Source organism: Populus trichocarpa, chromosome 2 (assembly GCF_000002775.5).
Source record: "Populus trichocarpa isolate Nisqually-1 chromosome 2, P.trichocarpa_v4.1, whole genome shotgun sequence".
Classification (NCBI taxonomy): Eukaryota; Viridiplantae; Streptophyta; class Magnoliopsida; order Malpighiales; family Salicaceae; genus Populus; species Populus trichocarpa.
In genome coordinates this window covers 14,515,129-14,526,017 of record NC_037286.2, presented here as the reverse complement: position 1 = coordinate 14,526,017, position 10,889 = coordinate 14,515,129, and the positions used below count along the sequence as shown (strand labels likewise).

The following is a 10,889-nucleotide window of genomic DNA, read 5'->3' as shown; positions in this document are numbered from 1 at the left end:
CAATGGAAAGAAGAGAAAATGGTGTGGAAAACTAAAAAACGAGGCACACAATAAAAAATGGTGTTGTGCAAAAATCCGTGAGTTTAAGATTTATAGTGAAGCTACTTCATATTGAAAGTTTGCTCTTCAAATTTTCTGGTCCTTTTCAACGCATGAAACAGTGAATGCAGAGACCATCGAGATGTAGCTCCCGTTAATACTGTGAGAATGATCAAAGATTTTTTTTTAAAAAAAAAAAAAACACCCATAAACTAGCAGTAGTATTTGGAATTGGAGTAGCTAGCAATTTTTATTGTAAGTCTATCTTTCTATACAAAAAAGAGAGCTAGCATGATAGTCGATAAATCAGATAAATGTAAATTTGAAATGAACGTGGGCACATTACACAAATTTCTGAAAACACCTTTGAAGAAACTCTAATGCATCAAAGACAATTCTAGACTATCCTTTTCCATTTAAAATGTGGAGAGAGTGGTGCCATCCCTCCCCCACTGAAATACCTCCGCAAGGACCTTACATGTTTCTCTATATGAGCCTAATTTTCGATATTCGTGTACTTACCAACTGCACTCTAAATGATATTGTTCCTTGTAAAGATCAACAAGCACAGCAAATGAAATAGGTTCTTACATACTAACAGGAAGGGTTCTTACATACTAACAGAGGATAACCTCTCTGGAAAGAACAAAAGAGACCATCCAAAGCGTAAATTACAATGAAACTTATGTTAAAAAAAAACAGAGGTTTCTGTTCCTCGAATACGATGCCCATATGCACCAAGATGATCAAGTCACATAGAACCATAGAAAAAATATCAGTAAAAAAGAATGAAACAATAATGATATTAACTCAAATGAATATTTTTACACGAACACAAAATCTCGCACAAACCCTAATCATCTCAACCCCAGCACAACAACATAGATAATATATACAGGGAAAATAATCATAGAATCAAAGTCAAATTGTAAATCTGTCAGATTAAAAAAACCCAAACAAGAGAGAAAACCCAAGCAAGATAAGCCAGACAATATGAATCAAAAGAAGTGCCTGACCAGGAAGAGAAGAGCTCCCTCCACTCCCAACCTCACAAGCCCCTAATTTATCAACACGAGTGCCACTGCACAAAGCGTCAGCGCACCCACACCAATAAGTAACGCCATCGACGCCACACACGGGGTCCGCACGGAAACAATTGATCGGACATGAAGCGGGTGCTTTTAATCCTGCGCATGCATCACCCTTACCATCCTCTCTTGTGACTTCTTGAATCAATATTCCAGCGCCAGTTTCCGATAGCGCGATCGGGAAGCAGAGACTGCTCAATAAGAAAATAGTGACGCATGTGAAAATTGCTGAGAATTTCGACATGGATTAAATTTTTGTTTAGGGTTTAGGATCGGTGGATCTAACCTAACTCTAAAATTGGGAAAATATTGAGACGGAGGCAAGGGGAAAACGGTTCTTGTTTTCGGTAATTGAATTTTGAATGCAGAGAAAATTCGTCGTGGAAGGGAGGGGATCGGGCGACGCGATTCGATTGGTGAAACAGCACAAGGCCGAGGTGTAAAGCAACGGGAGAAAGCAAATAAGCAAGCGTAGTGGGTAAATTGTATTGAAGCCCAGGCCCATCTCACTCCGATTCGTGGGCCTTAGAGGATCCAGGTTGAATGTACTTAAGGTCTAGTCTTCTTATTGACATTTATTAATATTTGCCTCCAAATCTTCACACGTACGAAAACAATAACAGAGGTTAAGGTAGCTAGGCATGGATGGTGTTTAGAAATATCCTAGACTTGTACGCGCTTCACCGCGGGTAGACGAATAATTTTTTTTATACAAAAAAAGTGATGGTTAAAAAATTAGTGGTCTAGACTTGTCGAATGGTCCACGCTTATTTTTATTATCAACAATAATAATTTGTTGGTACATCCATAGTATAAAAATAACTAAAATAACTACTAACAAATATAATATTATTAACGAGATACTTGTTAACAATACGTTTCCATTAATAAATGCATCAATAAATTTTATACCAATAAAATAAAGTGTTTACATTGACAAAATATTTTATCAATATATATCAATTTTCTAGTTATAAACTAGAAGGAAGATGGGGGATGATGGGGCAGACATTGATATTTTATGGACTCAGAGTGTTTAGGCATAACACTCCCCTTCCTTGACAACATCCACACTTGTCAAAGAACCAATTCAACCTAAAAGTATAAGTTTTTAGGTAAAGTCCCAGGATATGATTTATATTATTCTCTAACACATCCCCTCAAGTGAAAGCCCTTTGGGCTTGAAACTTGCACAGGCTCACATTACCTTGTGCTTAATTTTTATCAAATAAATGAGGATGGTGATATTCGAACTCGTGACCGCTTGGTCATCAAAGCTCTGATACCATGTCAAAGAACCAATTCAACCCAAAACTTAAGCTTTTAGGTGAGGTCCCAGGATATGATTTATATTATTCTCTAACAACACCATTAAAGAAAGCGTCATTGCAATTATAAGTGTAGGTGACACCATGAGTCCCACAAACCGGACTAGAAAGGATGTATTTAGAGCGTGATTCGTAATGCGGTTTTAAATTTTGAAATTCTTATTTGTTTTTAAATATATTAATATTAAAAATAATTTTAAAAAAATTATTTTAATGAATTTCTAAATATATATAACTGTTATCGCAATCTTAAACAAGCACTTAATATATTAAGAAATTCTTTCTAGGTTAGGGTGTCGACTCCTGTGCGCATACCATAACCTCGAGCTAAAGAGAGAAGTAAGTGGGGTGTTGGATGATAGGAAGATGGATGTATACTTTTATAGGGTAATTAGCGATGCCATGAAAAAGATGGAGTTCTTAGCTACACGCGAGTAGTGTAACTAAGAAGGGCAATGTGGTCTTTTGATGAAGTCATCTTCAACGAGACAGCTGCGGCGTATTATAACTATTCTAATAAAGATCAAAACTCTTTTGAGGTTGATGATGGAAATTTTGTTTAAGAAATGGTAAATGTGTATGTTTGAGGTTAAATTAAAAGTGAGATTTATTTATTTTTTTAGATTAAAATTTTGTTATAAGTTAATTTTTAATATAAACTCTTTAACATAGAATGTTAACATAATTTAAATAAATTACAGATAAATAATAAACTAATCTTAAATAACTATTAGTTGATATGACTCTAAAAAAAACTTTATTCAACAAAAAAAACAAAATTTTCTTAGTATTTTATTTAATTTAGATTCAAAGAATATCTAAGCTTTTAAAGTGAAAAAATCTCCTTGTTTTATCTATTTTTTAAGTTCAAAAGATATCTGATTTAAATCCAAAAACCTCAACTTGATAGTGGAGGAATTATATAAGTTTTTTAGTTAAAATCATCTATAAAAAAAAAAAAAAGTATTTTGGGTCTATAGAATTTTTGACACTTTTCTTCATCTAAATTTTCAGTTAGTTTCTCCATTTCTCAATAGTTCTTATTTTACTCCTTATTTATCTCCGTTCTAGAATATATGTTCAGTCTTTGTAAAGAGATTTTTAAGTTTATTTTATTGGTTCAGTTAGATCTTACTTAAGAATTCATCTAAAAAAAAAACATTATTGAAATCTTGAAAAGTTTATTAATGTTAATTTTTTTGCACCAAGGACTAATAAATTCTTAAGAATACATCAACAATAAGTTTCAGATTGGTCACGTGCTAAATTTGTCAACAAATAAGTATGTTTTATTGGTTTTGTATTAAGTATATTATTTTCAATAAATATTTTAGGATATATGATAGAAGATAGTCCCAATCTTTTATGCATGATTTAAATTTTGTGCAGTATGTATACTAGTATTTTGTTCATTATATAGATATATTTTTATTGGTGTTTTTGTAACAATTTTTTTTTTCTCATACAACGACGTCGTCCTTCATTTCTAATCAAATTCTACTATATCAACTACTATGTACAAAATTAAAGATGCATTTAAAGAGGGTTATTTAGAAATCTCAAAAAAAAATATTCCAATCAACTTTAATTAAGGGGCTAACCTATGATTTTCAAAAACAAAAGGGACTAACCTTCAAAATCGTATAAACACAGCTCTTTGTGTGTAAGAACTTTTCTTTGTTTCATCTTTACACGACAGAGTTACTTGAATCATGACTGATGTGGCTTCTCAAAGGCATTCTAATCTTTTTATACCTTTCCAATTTCAACATTCTAGGGAAGCTTTTGACATGCTCCTAATTATTCCAGACTGGAATGGTAAAAGGAGACTGAACATTGCTCAAGCATATATACTACTGTGGTTCAACTAGATGTTTGGGTAGCCTTCAATGATGCTTTTCGTTTCGAATCATAAACGTTGAAAGATGCCCCACATCAGTAACTAAGAAACAATCCAAAAACTCCATGAGTCTTGGATCGATAAACTGCAGATTCTAATTGTTTTTGTCGTGCTGCTGCATAATTTATCTAGTTTTTAAGATCCAATTATAAGATGCTCGTTGCATTTCAATGAAGTTCATTACAGGATTCAAAGATGTAGTTGTGGTGTAATTATCAAACGTATATATTAACTCAAGATACAACCTGTTATATCACAATAAGGCAGACGATATTGCACTCAACATCATCACATTGCACCAGATACAGGTTGTCGGATATTAATTCTAGCTAGTAATCATATTTCCACAGACCGTTAAATATAACATTTTACTATTGATCGAAACCTTGAACCTTTCCTTAAACATGATTATCCATTATTGTTTGTTGGGATTGCCTTCACTGTTAATTTATTGCTGAGAGCGAAGATCAGTAGGACATGATCCTGGGTGGATGAATGAATGATAGACATGGAGATAATGGATGGAGAATAATTAGAGGAAGAAAAAAAGCAGGAAGCACATATATAGCTACGTCCGTGGTGAAGTGGAATGCACACTGCACAGTCAAGGAAGCCTAGCTAATATATATAGTGGCTGCTTTTCTGATATATGTTGATGGTGTAGATTCATCAAGCAAGGTGGTAGCTATTGTGGAGTGGCCCACTCCTACGAATATTTATAATGTGAGGGGATTTCATGACTTGACCTCCTTTTCTAGGTGATTTCAATCGCCATCTCAATTTTTTTTATCGCATACATCACTGAGTGCTTCAAAAAGAATATACTTTCTGGTGGATAGAGAAAGTTGCAGTCAGTTTCAGCTGGCGAAGTACAAGATGATTAAAGCTGATCTTAATCCTTGCCTTTCTTGATTTTGATAAATTATTCGAGGGTAATTGTGATGCCTAGGGTATGGGATTGAAGGTGTCCTCAGCCAAGAGGGCGCCGCCCCATTATATGTTTTTTAACAAGAAACTGTCTTGAGCTTGGTGTCACTGTTTAGCAATTAATTAAAGCATTAAAATCATTATTAATTTGGTATAGAAGGAGTTCATTATCATTACTAATCATGATGTCTTGAAGTACATCGATGATTAATAGAAGTTAAGTTGCCGAGATCTGACAATGCCAGCAACGTGGCTGAGATGCACTAAGTAGGCGGCGGGTTACTCTTTTACCACCATGCACGCCAAGGTTATGGAGTTCGATACTTCTTGGAAGATATACCCAGGAGGAGACCCTTTCTTTGAGCAAATTTATTATAAGGTGACTGCTAGTGGTAAGCCAAGTGACTATGTTATTTTTAATAGTTAATTACTTGTTTCATGGATTGTAGTGTATATATATTATATATAATTTGGAGATGAGAAAGTGGGCTTCTTGGGTCAAAGAGGTTTCTAAGGGATGAACCATTGCTTATATACTAAAACGTATGGGATTTTCATTGTACAATGTACAATTATTATTGTGTAAATTTGTTTTTTTTTTCCAGTTTGGTCCTTAAAGTTTGCTTTTGAGTGATCAAGACCTATTTAAGGAGCAATTAATTTCAAATTCTTATGAAATGCCGGGATTGGAAGAGGGGGGACTAAAATGAAAAATACAGCAAATATGGGTGACGTACCATAAATTTTGAAAACATTCACTTTGGTCCTCCAACTTAAACAATCACTCAAATTATACAATTTTGGTCCCTCAAAATTGTTCCAATTCCATTTTGGAACAAAGGTTTATTTTTGTTATTTTTTTATCCTTGGTTGAGAGATAAGAGAGAGAGGGGTAGCCGGATTCCAGCGGTAAAGAGAGAAACTTGTCATTGACACCGATTTAGGCCACCAAAATAAAAGGTGTTTGTTTCAAATTGTTTCATTTAATTCGGGGAGTTTATATTATGTTTTTTATACCTTAAAATTTTATGAAAAAACATATCTGAGCTCGGATTGATTTTTTATTTCCAGTTGAGTTCGGTTTTTGGGGCGATTTTTTGAGGTCATGAATGGGTTTTTCATGGTTTCCAGGGTGTTTTATAAATGTTTTTGGTAAAAAAACAGGTTGTAAAATAGGTTTTTGGATAAAAAAAAACATAGATCCTGATTTTCCGACCATCACAGTGACCTGAATCTGGGCAGGTTGCTAGACCCAAGATGCTTGGGTCTGACATAGTTACCATAAAAATTTAACTTTAAAGAATGCAATTGAAAAGAAATAAAATGACGTGACTGGTTAAAAACTAAAAGCCAAAAAAATAGAAAAAACATCATCTCTTTTATTTTGTTCATAGGATCTCTTTTAAATAATATTGATTTTTTGGTTATGCGTTTAATTTTCGGAGAGGTTTTTCTTGTTCATCTATGGTTTTGTTTTTATCTTTTATATAGATAAACTATGTTTTTGAAAATAAAAAATATTTATTTTCAAATGATTTTTTAATATGTGTAGTCTTACATGTTTTTTTTTCTTTTTTTTATATAATCAATTTAATATCCTATGTTTCAAGATTAAATATCTTGATTTACATTTATCTCTTGATTTTTCAAGTTTTGTTTTTAGATATTATTAATGATTATTTATTTATTTATTAACCCATATAATTCTTAATTTATTTGATTGTATATGTACATATACTTTTTAATTTGTTACATTCTTTTAACTATAAAAATTCATTAAAAAACCATATATATATATAATTTTTTTTAGACCCACAAACAAAGCACTAGTCATGTAGCTAGTTGATTCTAGATTGAGTGGAGCAAACAGCGACATGATATATACGGAGCAGGATATTTGAATAAACTTGATGTTCCATTAAAACTTTAAGCTAGCTTATATGCTTCTTGTGGACCTTGCTTGACATGGACCCATGCATCTGTTCATGTGTAGACATCATGCATGCCCATCATCAATATTATACTATGCATGTCAAAGGATATCATTTCACCATGAAAGCTACGGACATGATCATGAAAGTTAACAGCTGTTTTGTGCTGGTGAAAGAAACGGCAAGGAACTACCTTCCTTTGTTTTAGAGCTTCTGCTTGCTTGGTCTTCCCTTTTGGTTTCAAGATGGTCATTAAAAAGGAAAGCAGAGGAGAGACAATCTGAACTTGAACACTACCAGCCACCTGAAATCTAATCCATATATGCGCTTCCAATTGTATATCCTATATTCATGTGTACACTTCTAGCCTTGGGGCCTAGGGCATCTACACTCTCATTTACAGAATGTGAACATTAATAATTCTCCCAACGTGATAACTGCCACGACTTGAAACATTATCGCTAATTTTATTGGTAAAAAAAATTAAAAACCAATGAATTTACAAGCAGAAAATACGCGTCAAAAACAATCCCTTTGAAAATATGCCGACGGAATTATTCTGTCGGTATATTTCTATCAGTGATAGTGGTATATACAATATTTTTTTCTCAACTCTGTGGAATATACCGACGGATTGATTCTGTCTGTATTACCATCGATAAATCACTGACAGAATAATTTCATCTATGATTGTGGCATATGCAATAAAAATTTTACAACTCTCTACAAAATACTGACAGATTGATTCCGTCTGTAAATCCATCGGTGATAATTAAAAAATATTTTAAAAAATAAAATTGTATAGAATAATTAATATAAAATTCTATAGAATAATAAAAAAAATTAAGCAAAAAAAATTGTATAAAACTGAAATATGTAAAAATAAAATTGAATAATATTCATCTAAATATTCATTACAATTTGATTTGTACAAATAAAAATTAAACTAGAACAATGACGGCGCTGGAAAAGGAGGAGGAGGCTAGTCATTCCCAGTACCACATGGCCAAAAGGTGGCGCACACATACCACTCATTCGTGATCTCATATTCATGACCATTTGGTGGAGTTGTTCATAATCCGCCAAGAGTCGCTCATATTTTTCCGTGAGATGAGTCGTGTGTTATTGGAAGGCCATGAACTCCTGAGACTGAGTGCTCGATACTGATTAGAAGCTCCCAACGGTTGAGACACTACGAGTCACCCACAAATTCTCAGTCCCAGTGTTGGAGAGTCCGTACACTCGATTTCTATCGGGTCCACTAGACGATCCTGCCTCCATCCATAAATTTGGATTGAAATCTTGGTGGGTCGAAGGATTGTCCTCATATCTCTCCCTCAACCAACTATTATATGTCTCCTGAAAATTAAAAAAGAAATCATCAAATTCAATTCAAGAAAATAATAACTTACGAAAGAAAATGGTTGAACGAACATACCACGAAGTGTTGAGCGTGGTTGTCGATGAATTGTTGCACCCCCTTTTGACGGTCTTCACTCCACACGTGCGTCTCTACAAAAAGTTTTAAATTATATAATCACTTATTTTTGTTTATTGGGCTCAGCTCACGTCCAAAAAACGTAGCTTGCAAGAAAAAAAATATATTACAAGTTAAATACATTTATAAATAACAACAAATTAATTAAAGATAGATGTCATTAAAATTAATCTTACCATCCGCTTCGCATGTGTAATGAACGGAATGCAGCCACCAATATACATGGTAACCGAACCATGAATTTGTCAGTTTCGGTTCTCGGCACTAGACTATGAGCGTCGTGTGAACTGCTCAGACGTCACGTGCTGGATATAATATGCTCATATATACTCAAGGATGTATGGCGGCCTAAAATCCCTATAAACTACCACATCATTCCAGCCTTGTAGATCGTTATCTCTGGCATATTTTTTTTCTTTTTTCTGCGCTTCATATCAAAAGTCACGCAACCTACATCCATAAACGAATTTTATATGAGTTAATGACAAATTAGATTTTAATATGTAAAATTTTTTAAAAAATATCGTATCATTTTCAATGTTACCTAATTGTCACATGATTCTCTCACACCCTCCTCGCAATATTGTCATTTGCATTACCCTACTCGAATTTGTGTTGTGTATAAATAATTTATTAAAAATAAATCAATAATTTCAACATAACATACAAAATAGTTAAAATTTGAAGTTAACACTAACCTCAAATCTTCTAAACCATGCATCGATATAAGATCTCACATCAGGATGTCTAGAAACCTGACTCCATTGAAACAATAGAATCTTCATTGACAATTTAAACCCCGATGTTATTACTTGGGCAGCCTCAATGTTTGTGAACCTGAAAATCAATAAAATCAATAAAATTAATGAAATATTAATTAGTTGTCCATAAATTACGTTAAAAGAAAAAAAACTAAAATCAAAACAAACTTACATTGAAAGGTTGTCCTTTCAATATGCCTCGTATTTGCAGGTGAATTAACTCCGCTATGAAGGCACACCACCTCTACATTGTTGAACTGCATTTGAAGAAACAGCGTCGTTAGTCGCCACAGTTGCCTCTTCTTGGTCACGTCATCATCGCTGCTAGAAAAACTAGTTGCGACCATATGCTCACGACGTGCTGTTGATTTTGTTTTACACATCTACACAAATTTGATGAATAATTACATAATCAAATTTGATTTTAAAAAAAATCGGCAGCACCTCCTCTATACTGGAGACTATCCAAATTGTTCGAACCTGCAAATATTAACAAGATATATGCCACAAACCAATTGATTTTATTTTATTTATACCAGAAAATTTAGATTATTCAATTTCATTTCATTTTCAATGTAATAATATAATGTTTTTAATCATAAAATAGAGAAAAAAAATCATATATATAAGCTAACATCTATACAAATATAACAATAAAATTTAGAAAAATAAATAAAATTTATTTCTATATATTCAACTGACATCTATACAAATTTAACAATAACAATTAAAATTCAACAAAATAATCAAACACTCTATTGTGCAATATATATAATAAAATTGAGATAAAACAATTAAATTTAATCCTATATATTCAATTAACATTTATGCGGAAAATGCAACAATAATAATTAAAATTCAACAAAATAATCAATCATTATTGTAATAAAAACAATAAAATAGGCAAAAAAGTAATACAAAAAAAAAAACTATAGACTTTAGGAATGAAAAATGCTTACCATAAGAGTGTGTTTACTTTTAAACTTTATCTATGTACAATTCAAAAAATAATAAAAATAAAAATATATTGTTAATAAACCAAAGAAAATATGAAAAATAGAAAATCATAACAAGTGAGGAGAACCACGATACATACCTTTTAAACTTTAAAGATGAAGATAAAACTAGAAATTGAAGCAAAATCACTTGAATTGAGAGCAAAAAACGAGAGAGATTTAAGAAAATTGAACGAGAGGAAAAAATGAACTAAAGGGGTACTCGTTGGGTTTTATATTGCGTTTTTACCGATGAAATCACCGATGGACTATTAAATAATATTATTTTTAATTAATCCTTCGATAATTCCCTCAGTAAATTCGCTCTCAAATTTCAATTTCGCACTAAACTTTTCCAGAAGCCCTCCAAAATTTTCTCAGTCCATTAGTGATTCATCGGTAATTCCCTCGCTAATGTTAAA

The 10,889-nt window shown here is 32.5% G+C and overlaps 1 protein-coding gene across 1 annotated transcript; it reads right to left on the bottom strand.

Annotated features, from left to right (window-relative positions):
- Window positions 1-818: 818 nt before the first annotated feature.
- LOC18096409 (uncharacterized) lies at window positions 819-1,578 on the bottom strand. The gene has a single exon (XM_024594466.2). It carries the CDS (start codon window positions 1,369-1,371, stop codon window positions 982-984), a length of 390 nt encoding a protein of 129 aa, XP_024450234.1. The 5' UTR covers window positions 1,372-1,578; the 3' UTR covers window positions 819-981.
- Window positions 1,579-10,889: the final 9,311 nt, after the last annotated feature.

Bases quoted from the DNA above. Each gene is read 5' to 3' on its own strand.
- LOC18096409 (XM_024594466.2), bottom strand. From the start codon at position 1,371: ATGTCGAAATTCTCAGCAATTTTCACATGCGTCACTATTTTCTTATTG.